We start from the raw sequence: 18,237 nt of genomic DNA on the forward strand, positions 1-18,237 counted from the left end.
CTCTAGTCCTCTGGCTTGCAGAAATACTTTAACCACTGAGCCACCTCCCTACCCCAGCCATTCCTTGTCAGTATATCAGTTGTGGAGTAAGAATTTAAAACAGTCTGGGAGTTGGAAAAACTGTGGTAGAAGCATGGGGCTGTGAGCTGTTGTGTCATCTGCCGATTTCCTACCCTTCATTTGGAACTCAGGTTTTTGTGTCTGTGTGAAGTCAAAGTAGGGGATGGGGAATGAGACCTACTAGAAGTGGAAAGTGTGGGCCCCAGGTCAGTGTCTGGGAAGGGGATCAGGCCCTCCCAGTGCTGCTCCATGTTTGTTGTGGGATATGACTTGCAAGGGAGATGAGGGTGGGGCTGGGGTAGAATAGCATTACTGGGAACAGACATCCCACGGTCTAGGAATTGAGATGCTTTGCAAGTTCTTTAGAGTCTGCCCTGCTGTCTTCGGTGCTACCGTCTTGAGCCCTAATAAGCGACTATGAGATACAGGTTTTGCCCATTGCTTCCTCCCCCCTCCCTTTGCCTCCCAGTCTCTGCCATGGGAAGGAGCAGGTTATACCCTTGTCTCTTAACTTGGCTTCCGCCTCACATTCTCACCCTGCTAAAGGTTAGACAGTGGTGTCTTTTGTACACATGTGTTCTAAGTTGGTTTAAGTGCCACCTTGTTCTGTGCTTTTGCCCTCCCACCATTTCTCTTGTGCTAAGCTCTGGCTGTGTCTCCACCACAGTGACATTTCAGAGTGAGCTCTCCATGTGTCACTACCCCAGTTCTCCAGTGATGAAAGTCCAGGCTGCTCACCAATGCCTGGTGGCCCCATGCAACACTGGTGAAGCATGACTCAGTCTTGCTGGAGCCATTTGTGATGTGTTGCTATGAGTGCCTCTCTACCTGTGGTCTTCTGATACTATTACCTCATGTTCCTAGGTATGAGCACCTCGATTCCAGAAAAGCCATGTCACTTTGTGTGTAAAGATTCTGTGTTCCCTGCATCCTTGGACATAGTAAACAGAGTCTAGCATTTGCAAGCTCATAGGTGCAGCTCACTGGGATGTGTGCTCCTCTGAGGTGCAGCTCACTGGGATGTGTGCTCTTCTGATTGTCACTGAAGCTGAAGATGTTCACGTCAGCTGTTCACATCCCCACTGTAAATGGCAGTTAGAGCCCATGTTCTTAAAAATTATGAATTTTAAAAAGTCTTTATAGTTACAGGAATTCTTTTTATGTTCTAGATTTGCAATTCTCATATGGTAGCTTCTAGTCAGATGTGGCTACTTAAGATTAGTTAAAATTAAATACAGTTTAAAATTCAGTTTTGGGGTTGGGGATTTAGCTCAGTGGTAGAACACTTGCCTAGCAAGTGCAAGGCCCTGGGTTTGGTCCCCAGCTCCGAAAAAAAGAAAAAAGAAAAAAAATACAGTTTAAAATTCGGTTTTTAGGTCACAGTACTCCATATATGGAGGTTTCTACTCAGATTTAGCTAGTGGCCAGCAATTGGGTCCCACAATAGTGAGATGCGTCTGTTTTCATAGTGAGTTGTTGGACGGTGATGTTCCCAGTGCTATGGTTGCTTGTCTCCCTTGCCTCCTCACCCCTCCTCCTTTTGTCTCCATTTCCAATGCTGGGAATTGAACCCAGGGCCTCGTATGAATCGCAAGTGTTCTACCACTGAGCTATAGTCTAAGCCCTTAAAATTACTTTTTTTTAGCTTTTTTCATGAGACCTTTGATGAATAGATTTGAAGTCATAAAATTGATTAACTTCCCTAAAGATTTGTATCTTTAGGTTTGATGGAAACTTTTTTACTTACACAGATACTCCCAGACATTTTTCTTCAATGGTTTTCATATCTAAACCTTTAGGCTTTTTTTATGTTTATGAGTGTTTTGCTTGCATGTATGCATGTTTACTACAAGTGTGCATTGCTTGAGAAGGCTGGAAGAGGACATTGGATTCCTTGGGTCTGGAGGTAAAGGTGGTTGTGAGCTGCCATGTAGGTGCTGGGAGTTGAACTTGTAAGACAAGCCAGGGCTGTTAACTGCTGAGCCATCTCTCTAGCTCCTGTATTTACATCTGTAGTCCACCTGCACTTCATCTTTGTATAAGATATAAGATTGGGATTAGCTTGTTCCCTTTATTTTGAAAGGAATTTGTTTTTATATTATTTATAGTATGTGGTTTTAACTAGATTCTAAGAAATAGACAAATAATCACATTGATTATTTATGTATTACTATTTTTAAGATTAAAAAATTAGAATGCTTTAAATAAAAGTAACGTTTTACTGTTCTAGATAAGAGACGCTGCCTATTTCTATAAGCGAAGCCAGTGCTTCAAAGATGCTTTCCGATGCTTTGAGCAGATTCAGGAGTTTGATCTCGCACTCAGAATGTACTGCCAAGAGGAGCTTTTTGAGGAAGCTGCTATTGCAGTGGAAAAGTAGGTGGTTTTCTCCTTTTGCATCTGTGTGCCTTCTTCTCCCTCCTCTCAGGGAATGGCTTATCTTGGAAGTTACGCTGCTGATTCTGAAGTGGCCTGACAGGTCATTTTCCCTCAGTTGAGAGGATGCTTCAGTGCAGTCTCAGAGTCCTTGAGAGTGGACGCTGCCTCTCAGCCTCTTGTTAAGCTTTGACCATTATCACAAAGATGGCTGTGGATGAAAAGTGTGTCTCTGTGTTTATAATAGAATACACTGACTGACTCTAGTCAGTGGAGTGCAAGGGCCCCTTAGAGCTTTATCTGTGTAACATGATTGCAGTCACATACACACCTAGCAAAAGAGAAGAATTGCAAGCTAGATAAAAACAAAGACTGCTGCAGCCACCATTATGTCCTTTTTCAGAATTGCAGTCATGTTCACCAAAGCTGACTACCCAGAGTAATTGTTATTTTTTGGTTTTGCAGTATGCATACATTTTGCTTGGACAGGAAGCATTAAAAGAAATGTTTGAGTGGCAGACAGGATTAGGTCTTTTCTCCAGTATCTGGCTCATGGGGGCCTTATTTAAAGTGCTTTGTATTGACTTAGAAGGGAAGGGCTTTTCCTACTTTGGTGACAAGTTGACATGTGTGTCTTTACAGATATGAAGAAATGTTAAAGAACAAGACCTTTCCTGTTCCCAAGCTCTCCTACTCTGCCAGCCAGTTTTACTTGGAAGCTGCTGCAAAGTACCTGAGTGCAAATAAAAGCAAGGAAATGATGGCCGTTCTTTCCAAGCTTGATGTAGAAGACCAGCTGGTGTTCCTCAAGTCCCGGAAACGCCTCGCAGAAGCGGCAGAATTGCTCAACAGGGAGGGCCGGAAGGAAGAGGCTGCGCTATTGATGAAGCAACATGGCTGCCTCCTGGAGGCTGCTAGGCTCACTGCCAACAAGGACTTCCAGGCCTCATGTCTCCTGGGGGTTGCCCGCCTCAACGTGGCCAGGGATTCTGACGTAGAACATACAAAGGCTATTCTGCGAGAAGTGCTTGACCTCTGCTATCAAACCGGCCATCTGGCCGGCATCGCAGAGGCCCAGTTCCTGCAAGGGATTATCTTGAGAGACTTTCAGAAGCTTAGAGATGCCTTCATCAAGTTTGACATGCTCAACCACTCAGCCGGAATGGTAGAAGCTCTCTATGAAGCAGCCAGCCAGTGTGAGTCTGAGAGTCAGAAGGTTCTGGCCCTGGCTCCAGGAGGCTTGGAAGTCCTTCTCAATCTGGTCAGGGCCCTTAAAAACGTGACCAACAATGCTGAAAAGGAAATGGTCAAATCTTGCTTTGAGTTTTTTGGAATTTTTCAGGTGGATGCCAAGTATTGCCAGATAGCCCAGAATGACCCTGGGCCCATATTAAGAATAATTTTAGACCTGGATTTGACCTTGAGTGAGAAGAAAACAAAGGATCATTTTTTAGTACTAACTGATCAAGTGAAATTAGCCCTGAACAAACACCTTTTGGGCAGACTGTGTCAGATCACACAGATCCTTCTCGGGAAGACCTACCCAGGGATCTGCATGAGGTTTATTGTGGGTTTGAAATGTGAGGACGAGCACTGTGAAGATTTCCACAGGCCCCTCAGGCGCTGTGAAGCCAAGTGCATGGTTCAGTCAAAAATGCACCTGGTTGCAATCAACGGTTTGCTTCTGGAAGCCAAGAAAGTGTTCCCTAATGTCTTAGCTGAAGAACTTGAAGAAATAGATTATATTTTGTCTCCAGATACATATGGCCTTTGCAAATCCTTCCTCAACCTCCTCTTTCCTAGGCATTTCCACCAGAGAGTGCTGTCGGAAAACCCCATGGCCTGCAAAGAAATCCTCAAGGCAAATTACAAGTTCTTTCGCTCCTACCGGTTTGCCCTAAAAGAGTACATCCACGACCTGTTTCAAAAGGAAAGTGCGCACAGCCGCAGGGAGTCCACAGACCTGTGGCTGAGTGCCATGCAGGCTTTCCTCCTGTCCTCCAGCTACCCAGACGAGTTTGAGAAGCTGCTTCACCAGGAGGAAGACAGTTACAACCGGGAGCTGAAAGTGCTTGAGTCTGACAGAGAGGACAGAGGCAGGGGTAGAGGCAGCAGGATGAAAGGCATAGAAGGGAAGTTTGGCATGTTGGTGCCCAACAGGGAAGACGAGAATGTGGAGAGGTCCTACCTGTGCTTCATCCGGCTGCTAGAGAGTTCCATGGACCAGCTCTATGTGCACAGGAACCCTGAAGACTACAAGAGGCTCTTCTTCCGCTTCATGAATGTCCTCATCAAGAGGTGCAAAGCGCCGCTGGTCCCCAGTATCATCAACACGGTGGTGCTGCTGGAGCTGCAGTTTGTCCACTGTGGGGCGGTGCTGGCCCGCCTCTGGAAGAACGCTGTCCTGTGCCTCCCCAAGAGTTACATTGCACTCCTGCACTTCTGGGAGTTTCTGTCCAGCAAGAAGGACAGGGAATCTGGGGATGTGTTCTCCATCATCCAAGAGTACAAGCCAAAAGATGTGACCAGAGCCGTCCGGGACTTCCGGTTTCACCTGTCCTACCTCGTCAAGGTGCTGTGTGGCTATGAGAATATGAACTTCAATGTCCTGCTTGACTCTTTCAGTGAAATAGACTATGTGATATCGGGAGAGGCAGAACGGACCCTGGTCTTGTGTTTGGTGATGCTGGTGAATGCTGAGGAAGTCCTGCATCCCTTCTGCAAGCCACTTCTGTTCCGCCACTTCCGGGAGATCCAGAAGAGGCTGCAGCTGATGAGCATGGACTGGCCAGGCCAGGTGCCCAAGAGGCTGCAGAAGGTGGTGCAGCGGGTGCTGATGGCTGTCAGTGTGAAGTCTGTGGCTGAGGCACTGCAGGACCTGCTCTTTGAACGAGATGAAGAGTACCTGGTGGACTGCCACTGGCGGTGGGACAGTGTGCATGCCAAAGGCACTGTGGTCCGTGGCCTCTGTCATGAGGAGGTCAGGCTGAACCGCCTGCTCTGTACGGGCCCCATGGACCAGTTTGCTGACTCGGACTGGGATTTTGGTGAAGATGAGACTCATGAATTAGATGAGCTGGCCCTGGAAGACCGAGATAATTTCCTGGCCGCCATCCTTTCCCAGAAGCAGCGAAAGGCCTTGATCCAGCGCAAGCTGCGCACAGCCTGCCTAGTGGTGTCTCTGTGCATCAGCTGGAGGAGGTGGATCCAGACAGAGCACAGCAGGGAGGAGGATAGGGAGCTCAGGCCTGGGAACTTCAAAAGGGCCGATGTGGACAGGACCCAGTGCGACCTGTGTGGAGTGAAGTTTGCCCGCAGCCCCGAAAGCTATTTTAGTGCTGGCAAAGCATTTGAGGGAGCAGCCACAGAGGCTGTGATCATTTCCAGGGCTGAACTGGAAGGGAGGGAATGCCGAGAGAGAGTCAGTGAGTCTTATGAGCAGCACATTCGCCTGGAAGGCCACCGAAGGCAGCAAGCGGCCTACCAGAAATACCTGGATTTTTTCCATGAAAAGGTAGACCCGATCATTGAAGAAGGCAAAGTGGTGGTGCAGGACGTTGAGCAGAGCGTCTGGATCCGGAGTCACCTGGGCTCCAAGGAGCAGAGCCACATGCTGCAGAGGAAGGTGCAGGAGCACATCAGGAAGGTTTCAGATCTGGTGGAGGAGCTCTACAGGCGGAAGGCCTGGGCTGAAGGTGAGAGCCGGAGCCTGAACCGGAGTTGCCCAGTTGTAGCTGACTCAGGGGGGATGGGACGCTAGTGTCAGCAGAAAGACTAGAACAGGCTGCTTTCAGACTCCAGCAAAATCTCACTGAGACCATCACCAGTTAAATGTTTGTGACTGTTGTAAGGGACGATGGTTTCTCTGGGTGCTCCAGAAGAGAACTGGTGTGTTAGCGAATGCTGTGGAGAAGATACAGGTAGAATGTTAAAGTTGTGAGGAAACTCTGAGGCGCCCCTTTGCTCTCCATGCACTGATTTCCTAGAGCACTGACAAGGCGCTGAGCCCTAGGGAGAAGTGAGCTCTCTTCTTAGGGTGGCCCTGACTCACGTTTAGTGTGAGCCTTTGATAGTAAGGGCTCTTCTCATCTGCTCGTACAGTCAGGTTTCCCTCCTGCTTCTTTATTGACTGTTTCTTACCAGCATTGTAAATTAAGCACAAAGTTAACAAAATTACATTGAAAAAATTGTGTAATTCAAACACTTTCTCCAGGTTTGGGCTTGATGATCTTTTGAATACAAGTTTCCCAGAAAGGTTTGCTTTGGTAATTGGCAGACCCACAGCTGTGGCACTGGGCTCTCATTTAAAGTACCCTGTGCTTGTGGTGGCAGAAGGCAGCTTTGGGATGTGAGGATCTTGGCCTAGTGCTTGATGTTCTAATGCCTGAAGCCATCTCTTTGTTAAGAGAGTTTGTCATTTGGTTTCTTTAGCAGAGGAAGTGATGACTCGGCAGGTCAAAATTCTGACCCTGTCAGTCAAGAACGCACAAGAGTGGCTGAAGAAGACAGAGCTCCGCTTAAAAGATGAAGGTAAGGCCTGCTCTCCTAGGACAGGTGATACCCTGGCTCCTGTGAGTCTTAGCACTACTGGCTTCCAGGCCAGTGTCCGGTGGGTTTGCCACTGATGTCAGGTCTCTCTGCCAGACTGTTAGTGGTAGAGTTTCTGTCAGATGAAGGACATTATTCTGGGCTTGTGGTAGTTGCTTATGAAATGATCATAGATGTGCAGACTCAGCACAGCAACTCCCAAGGATAGGACTCAACAGAAAGTTCCATTCTCTACAACCCTGGCAAAAAGCTTCATTTCTTTAACTTAAAACAATGATTCCAGAGAAACCAGGTTTAGCAGGATGTTAAGCTCTGGTGGACAGGAAGCTGACATTTTCACTTGTGTTTGCTGTTTTGCTTCCTAACTAGGTACTGTTCAGGACGAAGAGTATGAAAACGAAGTGGAAGACTTTGGTGAGCTCTGCCCTAGAAGGCGTGCCCGGAAATGTGGAAAACAGAGAAAGTACTAACATGTTTTCATACATCTATTGCCTCCTAACCTTCGTTCCATCCTGTCCTAAGGTTCTGAATGCTGGGGCGGAAGAGAAGTACAATGTGAATTAGTCCATGGTTGCTACTGCCCAGTTAGGGACCGTGTAGGCACCTCTAGTTTTCCAAGTTGAGATCTAACAGTAACACTGCTCCCCCAGGTACCGCACGTCTCCAGTTGTGGGGGAGGCAGGTGGAAGGAGTGCTGGGATGTCTCTGTCTCAAGCCAGGCTCCCTGGCTCGTCAGCCTTGCCACAGGGGAGTAGGCATTTAAGATTGACACACCACATCTTGGAGTGAGTGCCCCTGCTCCAAGTCTAGGAGATCCCTCTGTGGATCCCGATCCTACTTCTGTAAAACAGCAAGCAGAACCAAGGCAGTCTATGCCCAGAGTACTTTTGGGCCTTGCCATAAGCAACCCCTGAGCCCAGGCTACCTTTTGGTTGTCTGAGTGGCTACTGTGTATATTTTCTTTCTTTTCTTTTTTCTTTTTTTTTCTTTTTCTTTTTTTTGGAGCTGGGGACCGAACCCAGGGCCTTGCACTTGCTAGGCAAGCGCTCTACCACTGAGCTAAATCCCCAACCCCTATATTTTCTTTCTTTCTTTCTCTCTCTCTCTCTCTCTCTCTCTCTCTCTCTCTCTCTTTTTTTTTTTTTTGGTGATCATTCTCAGCTACCTGTGCAGTCAGGGTTAGACCACCTCCGAATGTAGTCAAGCGCCTGCCTAGCAGTCTTTGACATCTTTCCATTCAAGGAACATTGGAAGGTATTTCCTGCCCACTCCAAAGTGGTCTTGCCTTTGCCTTGGCTATTGTGTAGACGATATGCAAAGCACCTTGCATATGCCTTGCACACGCGTGGTTCTTGGGTTTCCCTGGCACATTTCACACCTATGCTCCAGTTGACTGCTCACCGGGCTCTTCAGCTGGGGAACAATGGACAGAAGAACTTCTAATGAGAGTTCTGTGGATCACTGCCATGTGGCCTGTAGGCCCTGCCAGAGGGGCTGCATGAGGCCTGCATTCCCCTCCACCCACTGCCACCCACTGCCAGCCACTGTCAGCCTGGCCTCATTTGGGAAGCCTCCCTGCCTCTCTGATGGTCACTGCCTGCCCCTTCCTTCCCCACTCAGCCCAGGCTCAGGCCAGTCTCTGGAGGCTTTGTCTCACCACAGAACCAGCTTTCCTCCCATGTTGCTGCTGCTTTTGCTACTCACCATTACCCTCCATTGTCTTTCTAAGAAAAGTTTTGTAATTTTTATTAAGTTATGTTTCTCATTTTTATTCCAGATTTTTTTTATAAACTTGCCAGAAAAAATCTAATCAAATACTGCTGTATTATCTTGTTTTTTTATAAAGTTAGAGCATCTCTCTTACCTGTTGTTGTCTCTTTTGTCTGTTTAAAATTTCCACGGAGAGCAAGTATGGGATGGTGGTGTTGGCTCTTTCTGGGCTGCTGGCTGATGCTGTCTTCTTGTACCTGCTAAGATTAAGACATTCAAGGTCAGAGAAACACGGCTGAGTGCGGGCACTCACGCTTAGGTGTGTTGCCGTCTGGTTGCTTCTGTCCAATAGGTTTGGGCTGCATGGACTCTGTCAGTGCTGTTCCCAGGGCTTCTCCCTAGCGATGAGCTTGGACTTAGGAGGTGGGCAACCTACACTCAGATTCCTTTCCTGCCCACAGTGAGCATAATCTGAGATAAGCGAGATCTGCTCAACACGGTGTTCAGGTGCCCTACCTTCCTTAGCCTCAGGACATGGTAGAGCCCTAGGGCCAGGAGAGAGCACTGGTGATAGAGAGGCATCGTGCCCGGGGTGACAGCAGAATTTGTGTACTGCATTTGGGGTTCAGTTTCCTCTTGGAGAAATTGACAGAAGGCCCCTTCTTAGTTGATGGAGTTGGACTGTGTGCAGTAAGGTTCGGATGCCTTCAAGTCTTGGTGCTGTGATGTCTCTGGTCATTTACGTGAAGCAGAAGGGCATCTGAGCTGGAGAAGGCCGTGTTCCATCCTGGGCTTCAGGATATAGAGTTTCAGCATTGGGACAGATAATCTCACTGCTTTCTCTGCTTGCAGCTTCTAGTAGGCACCTTGGGCCCTTCCTCCACTTCTCCACAGCCTCTGAAGTCCTGAGAAGGGAGTGGAAATCAACGGGAGGGTCAGGAATGCCAACAGTGAACTGACCTCAAGAGCCTAGTCCTGTGGCAAGAGCTTTGCTGTTCCAGGCCTGCTGGGAAGAACAGGATGTGGGTGTATATGAAGGTCACGAGTCCATTGTGTGTCCAAAGAAGCCGCGTGGAGGGCACAGGATTCAGCATGCAACAGTAGTCCTGAGGATGGTTTACGTTCAAAGGCAACCCAAGCATGGCCTGTAGCAGGGAAGGCTGGAGCAGCAAAGCTAGGGCTACCCAGAGCAAGTCACTCAGGTGTACCTGGCTCTTCAGCAAGGACAGAAAATGCCCTTCCCAAACCACTGGGCATCAGCTTCCCAAGTTCAAAATGAGCCCCAGGCTTGCCAGCACCCTGGTCTAGAGTGACTGCTGCACGACATGTGCATGTGCATAGTAAGCTCACAGCTTACTATGCGACAGCTTACGATGCACTTGCTATCAGTGTCCAAAGAGAAAACATTCACCTTCACAGGTCCTGACTGTCACCAGGTCCCCCACTGGTGGCCAGAGCGCAGCAGCTGTCAGTTTCTCCACTGTGACAGAGTAAGCTTTATTGGGCCACTGTAGTGACCGCTGCTGGGTGGGCATGCAGACTAGGGCCCATGAAAGGGACAAGACCAGAGGTAAATAGGATTTACCCTCCTCCCCCAGCCAGAAAGGGCCTTCAAGCCAAACAGCAGGGTTACCCCTGTGGCCTAGGGGATGGTCCTAGCTTCCCACTTGTACAATCTTAACAAAGTCACTTCTATATTTCCCATAAATTCTTCTATGAAGCTTTCCATTTTATTCTTAAAATGGTTTTGGCCATGAGCTTCCTGTGTTTCCGGCTAATAGCACTGAGTCTCTTATAATCCTGGAGTTTAATGGCCTAATAATAGGGTACTTAACGTGCATCTTCCTTGTGCAGGAAATGTCTCTTTTACTTACTCTGACTAAGATCCCATTCTGTGCCCTGTTCGCCTTGTGGAAATTCAACACAAGCCATTATTGAGAAGCCCCTGCTTCCCTGAAGTCTCTAAGGATTAGGGGGCTTCTGTGATATGGGAGACATTGTATGTACCACTGGTCACATACAATATGACAGTATGTCACATCTGCCCTTGACACACAGCCTCTCTGAGTGGCACAGTCTGGGGGACAATAGGTGACTCTTCTTTTTTGGAGCTGAGCATGTGTGAGGCTGGAGCCCTGGGGCATGCGTTCTGGTCTCTGTGGCTGAACCATCTTGACCCATTCTTGGGGTTTTCTCATACCCGTTGCCTTGCTGTGAACACAAGCACAGGTCTCTGCTGGCCACAACACACCCTGGCACCTTCTTTGCCCCTGAACAGAGGACTAAGACCTAGCTAGTTTCCTGGGGTGGGGGAGGAGGGATAGAATAGACCCAAATAGACAGATGAAGAGTTGAGGGATGAATAGACCTCCAAGGATGGTCCCTCTCCCTCCTCACTCTATCTCTGGATGTGTGAACTACTTTGCTCACCTACAGATGGGGTCTATTCCCCCTCAACTAGGATTTAATTTTAGCCAAGACAGCAGTGGCAACAGTGTGCCAACACTACTCTTGCTTGTGAAGGCCTGACAGCTTTGCGGTCACTCAGCCACCAACCACGGGAAGACTCAGTTTCTTGAGACCCATGCTGCGAGGGACCCAGGCTAGTGTGGGGAGAGCCTTGTGGAAGCCAAGCGGAGTCCCACACGTCTTCATCTGAGTGAAGAGCTCTCTGTGTTTCAGTCTGGTATCTACTGAGAGCATCTGGGTCAGTGCCCTTGGCTGATTCGAACAGAGAAGAACCAGCTCAGACTTGCCCCCCCCCCCACTCCACTCCCAACCCCACGGCCAAATCATAGAATTAACCACTCCTGGCTTAAATCACCCAGTTTAGGGAAGTTCAGTTATACAGAAATGGGGAACTGAAGTGAAGACCTGTTGCATGTGAGGAATGTCATTCTTCCAACTCCAAACCTTAGAGTCACTCAAATCCAGAGTGACACCTGGTTTTTTTATATGTAAAGTAAGGGGTGCCTGAAGCTGAGGCAGGAGGTTAGCAGAACAGAGCTTTCAACTGGAGCCTATATGCTCAGCCCTCTGTTAAATGGAAAGTTTCACCTACACTTTCCTGGCCTGGTGGGGACAGCTACATCTTAGTGCCTAAGGCCCCAGGAATGAGGGTACCCAAAACTCTCCCCTGGAGTCAAGCATTCGACTTTCATTATCTTGGTGATTGGCAACCAGCTGGCTACGCAAGCTGAGACGCGGTTGGCCGGCATCTTGAAATGGGGGTGAGCCCCTCTGACCATTGTCACTGGCCCTTCCACTCCACTCTGGAGATCGGGTTCCTCAGGGCCGCTGACAGCCAATACAAGGCTAATCTCTGTGGAAGCTTGGGTAACAATACAGATGGAGGCTGAATGTGGTAATGCATGCCTGCAATCTCAGCCCATGGCAGTCACAGGCAGGAGAATGGCCACAAGTTCAAGGCCAGCCTGATGTACATAGTAAGCCCCAGTCCATCCAGGATCACATAGATCATGTCCCCCAAATCTTTAAAAACAAACAGAGGAAGGCTTCCTACACCCACCGCCCTCTTCCTGTTCTACTTCACCCTATTTATGGAAGGCTCCCTTCTGTGTATGGGCACTGCAGTCGTCGTGCATCCAAACCCATTTGCTGGCTGTATGTTTGTTCTCTTTGCCAAACGGCCAGACTTGCTGCCTTCTCTCATCTGAAATCCAGGACATGGGGAAGAGACTCAAGGCTATGCAGGCAGGGGCAGCTGGAGACTAGAATGTACCTGGTGTCTTAGTGCTTCTATTGCTGTAATAAATGCCATGACCAAAACCAACTTGGAGGAGGAAGGCATTTGTTTCACCTTAGAATTCTCAGGCTATACCGCATCACGGAGAGGAGTAAAGGCAGGGACCTGGAGGCAGGAACTGAAGCAGAAGCCATGGTGGAGTGTTGCTTCCTGGCTCTGAGCCTGTGGCTTGTTCAACCTGTTCTCTTATACCCTCCAGGACCACCTGCCCGGGGTGACACCATCCACAGTGAGCTGAGCCCACCACACCACTCATAATCAAGAAGAGGTACTATAGACTTGCCCATAACTCATAAAGACTTGTTTTCTCCCAGTTAGGAGTTCCTCTTCCCAAATGACTTGCTGTATCAAGTAAAAATTAAACTACAGGAGGTGCCTACGGCAACTTGATGTACCATGGCTGGTTGATACCTATGGAAGGCTTGCCCTTTTCTGAAGAGAAACAGAGGAGAGGATTGGTGTTTATGTGGAGGGGGAAGGGTATGGTGTGGGGAGGAGAGGAGGGAGGGGAAACTGAGTTTGAGATGTAAAATAAATTAAAAACAAAAAGCAACACAAGCCAGCAAAATAGGAGTGTATAACCTCTTTGCAGATTTTGGGCACAGTCTTCAGTAGAAGCATGGTAGTATTCCTTCCTTTTGGTCATTTCTCCCCAGACGTAGTCTCCTTAGGGTCTGTGTATCACAGGAGTCAGAATCCACAGGTTCTTCAGCCATGAAACTGTCAAAAGTTTCTCAGTTCTTCATCTTCTCCCTAACCTGTCAGCATCTCAAGATGAAATACTTCTTTCAAAGTTGTTACCAGTGGGCTTACCTAGGCCTAGGCTGCCTTAAGTGTGTTCCAGGATCCACGTCTATAATTATCACAGTTCTGTGTCCCTGGGGTCACCTTTGAGATCTTGTCACTGTAGATCTACCTCAGAGATTCCGCCTCTGGAACAAAACTCTGGGTGATATCAGGTGCCACCTCCCACCCGGAAACCCCATTCCCACCAGCGCAAAGACTAAGAGTTTGTCGATAACTTTGACTCCACACTACAGGGAGAAACCAGGTCTTTGCCAATGACACTGTGGATCCTCACTCATCTTCCCTGGGAAGGAGGATGAAGCCCTCAGGTGGAGGGAGAAGCCATCAGTTAGCAAGATACCCGAGGCATTGTGTTTGTGTGCGTGCGTGCGTGTGTGTGTGCGCGCGTGCACGCACACTGATTCATGCCAGCAAGCGTGTGGAAATGTCGGGTGTCTGTGCTAATTATCTACCTCATTTGAAACAGGTTTACTCTTGTGTGTTGCATGTTGCAGGCTGGCTAGCCCTCAAGTTTCCAGTGATTCTCCTCCTTTGCCTCCCAGATTCTCATAGGAGCCCCAAGATTACAACTGTGTGTGCTACTGTTCCCAGATTTTTCTGTGGGTTTTAGAGATGAGAACATAGGTCCTAAACATGTGCTTAACCCCCTCAGCCATCCCGACCCCCATCCTACTGATCATTCCTTGGGTGAGTTGTTTAGAAGCACATGTCTAAGTCCCGGAGAATTCCAACTCTGTTCAGAGTTCTACCCTCTATTCAGGATTTGCACACTCATGACCTGATTATCTTCTGGGACTTTGGCTGCAACAGAGGAGCACATTGCAGCCACCACACTATCTGGAGTGACACCTAAGATTAAAATGTGATTTCCCATACTGGCCGTGAAAACCCAGACAAGTCATTTCAACTTTCTGAGGCCAGATGGGAACTTGTGAAATGGAAATAGTGACCCAGCTTCTAGCTTGGTTGTAAGTGCCTTTCTCTCCCTGCCCGCTGTCTACAGATAAAGCAAGGATCTGAGATGATTTCAGGTAGGGATTTGCCTCCAGAGCAAGGAGGGCTGAGCATAAGTAAGGAAGTGCTCTAAGGACAAAGCTGGGTCAGCTTTTGTGTGCCCTCTGTTCAGAAGGGGAACATTTGTAAGTTGGCTTTGTTACCAAGGGCCCATCCTTCTTTTAGAGCCAGAGACTATTTTTAACTTAAGTTTGAGAGATTCTACAGGCCAGCTGTTTCAGGAAAATATGTAGGTCAGTCTGCGATTTTTGGGAGTCATCATATTTTATGGCTGGGGAGTGGGGTGAGGGAAGAGAACACAAATAATTCTGGAGTTTCTGGAGGCGTCCACGGAGATCTCTGCCCACTCCGCAGAAAGCCACCACCCAGTGCACCTTCTGCGGATCTGCATAGGGCCTGGAGGATGAGTAGTCTTTTTTACACAGAATTAGGGCATGTTGGTTTCCAGACTGTCTCCCCTTCTCTTGGCATCACCGAGCCACGATGGGAAGAAGACAGAGCAGACCCAGGTCAGGAGCCTGTGGGAGGAAGGACCCCTCACCCACGGCCTGAGAAAGAAGACTTTGACAGTGTCTACTACAAGAATCATGGGTTTACTTTCAGATCCAGTACTCTTTATTCTTTACAAGAAATTAATTTTTATGTATGTGTATGTACAGGTGTGTGTGTGTGTGTGTGTGTGTGTGTGTGTGTGTGTGGTTTCATCTGCACACATGTACCTGTGTATGTGTGTGCATGTGCATATAGGCCACACAGAAATCTCAGCTATCATTCCTCCCATTCACCTTGTCTTTTTGAGATAGGGTCTCTGACTTCTACCTGAAGCTCACAGATTTCCTGATTGAGCGAGGCTAGGGGAGCCCCAGAAATCCACCCGTCTCTGCCTGCGTGCTGCTGAGATTAGAAGTGTGTGCCATTCCCAACTTTAATTTCTTATAAGTTCCAGGAATCAAACTTTGACTTTGAGACATGAACTTTACTGACTGAGTCACCTCTCCGGCTCAAAATAAAACTTTGACCGTGGCAAACTTCATCTAACCCTGAGATTTACCACCTTGTTTGTAAGTGTACAGTTTAGTAAAGCTTGGTGCATTCATATTGCCATATAACCCACCCCCAGAACTTCTACAAACCCATAGCTGGAGCCGCCCATTGACACCAATTCCCCCTTCCATCCCCCCAGCTCCTGGAAGCCTACTCTAGCCTCTTCATACAAGTAGGGCCCTGCTTTGTTTGTTTATATGAAGGTCCAGTGGACTCCATTTTTTCTTCCTTTTCCTAATTATAGTGCTAGACTTTGCTTTATCTCTGTGTTGTTCCCATTGGTGTTTTCCTCTAATCATGGTCCAAGCTAAAGCTCAACCTTTGTTTTTTTTTTTTAACTTGTTCTTCTATAACCTTGTGATTTACACACCATAGATTGTTTCCATTGTTCCCTGTTATATTTTGGGAACTGACTATAAGCTCATAGCATAATCATAAAAACAACTACAGGACTCTGCCTTTTGAAGTCACTTGCTCGCTCGCTCTATAAAAAGGCTTCCTTGGTTTTAGTCTTGGCCACTTCTCTCTCCTTATAGGAGACGGCAACTTTGTCCTGGCCATAGAATAATTTTCTTTTTCACCTTGTAATATCTCAGTGTTAGCTTCCGGTTTATTGACACCATGACAGTCTATCTTTGTGTTTTGTTTATTTCACTTGGCTTAAGATCTTCATGGCTTATACGCATGGCGATAGGTGCCAGCATCGCCTCCCTTTTCAGGTCATGTTCTGCGACGTGCAAGTACTTACCAGCTTCATGCTCAGGGATTTATATTAGAGAAACATTTCTACAAGTGATGGATAGATGTTGACTACAGGGTCATCTTGGAGAATGCAAAGTTCGAAGCATTTTTTATAAGGCTTCAGGTGTGTTGGTGAAGATCAGTCATTCCCTGAAATGTAAGCTCAGAAGAGGTCTGGTGGTTTGATTCACTTTTGCCAAAAGTAAGTAAAACTGGTGTTGACCTTGAGAATTCTGTAAGAGGTGGATTTTATAAAGTAGCTTTATAAAAATTTTATAAAATAGTTTTCTAAAATATTTGGCGATGCAAAGCAATGGAGATGTTTCTGGAAGTCAAACTGGAGAGAGGTCCAAGAAAGTAGATGTTCATTGTTCAAAGAGACGGTCGGAAGATGGTTCACCCTGGTGCTTACAGAGAGGTACTAGGGTGCAGCAGAGCCCTGGAAAGAGGTATTGTCATATGCTCCATGGTGTTGAGAAACTAAAAGAAGATCAACTCTTTGGGACACCCTTGGGGATCCACACAGAACTGGCCTCTCATCCAACTGACCCAATCGGTGTGCATCTTCAGCCTCTGGTGAATAAGAAGTCTCACCGCTAAGGTTGTTCGTACAAACACTGTTCACCCCCAGATCCTCTTGTGTCCAGGTAATCTTGGCTTTCTCCTTTCTTCCTTCCTTCCTGAAAAGCATCCTTGCCTTGAGGTCTCACAACTCCTCCTCCCAATGCTCCCCTTCCCGTTCCCCCTCCTCCCTTTCCTAGGTTTCCTCTGTAACAGCAGCTGCCATTTATGGGTGGAGTCCTTCTTACTGGCTTGCACAGTCTCTACCCACTGACTAGCACAAGTCCAAGAGGGATGCTACTGCTGCATCCCCGCTGCAGGCTGTACAGGTGGAGATGGGCCCGGAGAACCCTTCAGACCTGATGCTCAGCTTTCCCTCTCCAGCCACACATGTAACTCTGGACAGCGTGGATGCAGGGTGGGACCTTCCCTCCATTTTCCACGCCACTACAAGACTAGTGTCCTCCTTTTCTTCAGTCTCCTTGGAGCAATGTCAGCACACGTCCAGTTCTCTCTCTCTCTCTCTCTCTCTCCTCTCTTCTCTCTTCTCTCTCCTCTCTCTTCTCTCTCTTCTTCTCTCTTCTCTCTCCTCTCTCATTCTCTCTCTTCTCTCTCCTCTCTCTTCTTCTCTCTCCTCTCTCCTCTCTCTCTTATTCTCTCTCTTCTCTCTCCTCTCTCTTCTTCTCTCTCTCTTCTCTCTCTTCTTCTCTCTCTTCTTCTCTCTCTCTTTCTTCTCTCTCTCCTCTCTCTTCTTCTCTCTTCTCTTTCTTCTCTCTCTTCTCTCTCTTTCTTCTCTCTCTCCTCTCTCTTCTCTCTCCTCTCTCTCTTTCTTCTTTCTCCTCTCTCTTTTCCTTCTCCTCCTTCTCCTTCTTCCTCCTCTTCCTCCTCCTCCTCCTCCTCCTCCTCCTCCTCCTCCTCCTTCTTCTTCTTCTTCTTCTTCTTCTTCTTCTTCTTCTTCTTCTTCTTCTTCTCTCTCTCTCTCTCTCTCTCTCTCTCTCTCTCTCAATGCACACATGCCTACAGATGCTTGATGAAGCCAGAATAAAATGTAGGATTCCCAGGAGCTGCAGTTACAGGCAATTGTGAGGCACCTGGCATGGCATTGGAGTTAGGAATCAAAGGTCAGTGTTCTGAAACAACCATGCTCTTAACCCCTGAGCCATTTCTCAAGCTTTTCTGGCCTTTTTTATGCTGTCCTTGCTAATGGGAGTGGAAGGGCCTGTTTTCTCATGGACACCACCCTGGAGCTCTGATTACCCATCCAGGGGCAGAGTGAGCCCTTTACAGAATCCCCCATCCCCCTTTTTGTCAGGGAGCTCTGAGGTAAGCCCAGTGATGGGATTCTGTCATCTAATAGTGTCTTGTTGGTCCTGAAAAGGGACCCCAGGCTAATAGGATTGGACACCTTCGAGGAATGAGAAGCATCACTCACATGTACAATCAGGTGACTTTACAAGGGGACATGGAACTATGTGAGGTCATCAGCACTCTGCTCTGAAGAGCCCAGGTTAGCCAGTGCTCCCAGGGAGGCCTGGGCTGGCAACAGCTACACTCTCCCAGAATTCTAGTATTACTTCCATGGAGAGCTTTCCAAGGGGGTTAGCATACAT

The 18,237-nt window shown here is 47.8% G+C and overlaps 1 protein-coding gene across 4 annotated transcripts in view; it reads left to right on the forward strand.

The window, feature by feature from the left end:
• The window catches only part of Trank1 (tetratricopeptide repeat and ankyrin repeat containing 1), a 79,443-nt gene extending 70,596 nt beyond the window's left edge, over nucleotides 1-8,847 (forward strand). For all 4 annotated transcript variants that reach the window (XM_087562445.1, NM_001191799.3, XM_087562446.1 and 1 more), the window contains 4 exon segments: nucleotides 2,291-2,436; nucleotides 3,079-6,131; nucleotides 6,868-6,966; nucleotides 7,354-8,847. In XM_087562445.1, coding sequence (XP_087418571.1) covers nucleotides 2,291-2,436; nucleotides 3,079-6,131; nucleotides 6,868-6,966; nucleotides 7,354-7,454 — 3,399 coding nt within the window. In that variant the 3' untranslated portion in view covers nucleotides 7,455-8,847.
• The last annotated feature ends 9,390 nt before the right edge of the window (nucleotides 8,848-18,237 follow it).

Source organism: Rattus norvegicus, chromosome 8 (assembly GCF_021556685.1).
Source record: "Rattus norvegicus strain SHRSP/BbbUtx chromosome 8, alternate assembly SHRSP_T2T, whole genome shotgun sequence".
In the NCBI taxonomy this organism is placed as follows: Eukaryota; Metazoa; Chordata; class Mammalia; order Rodentia; family Muridae; genus Rattus; species Rattus norvegicus.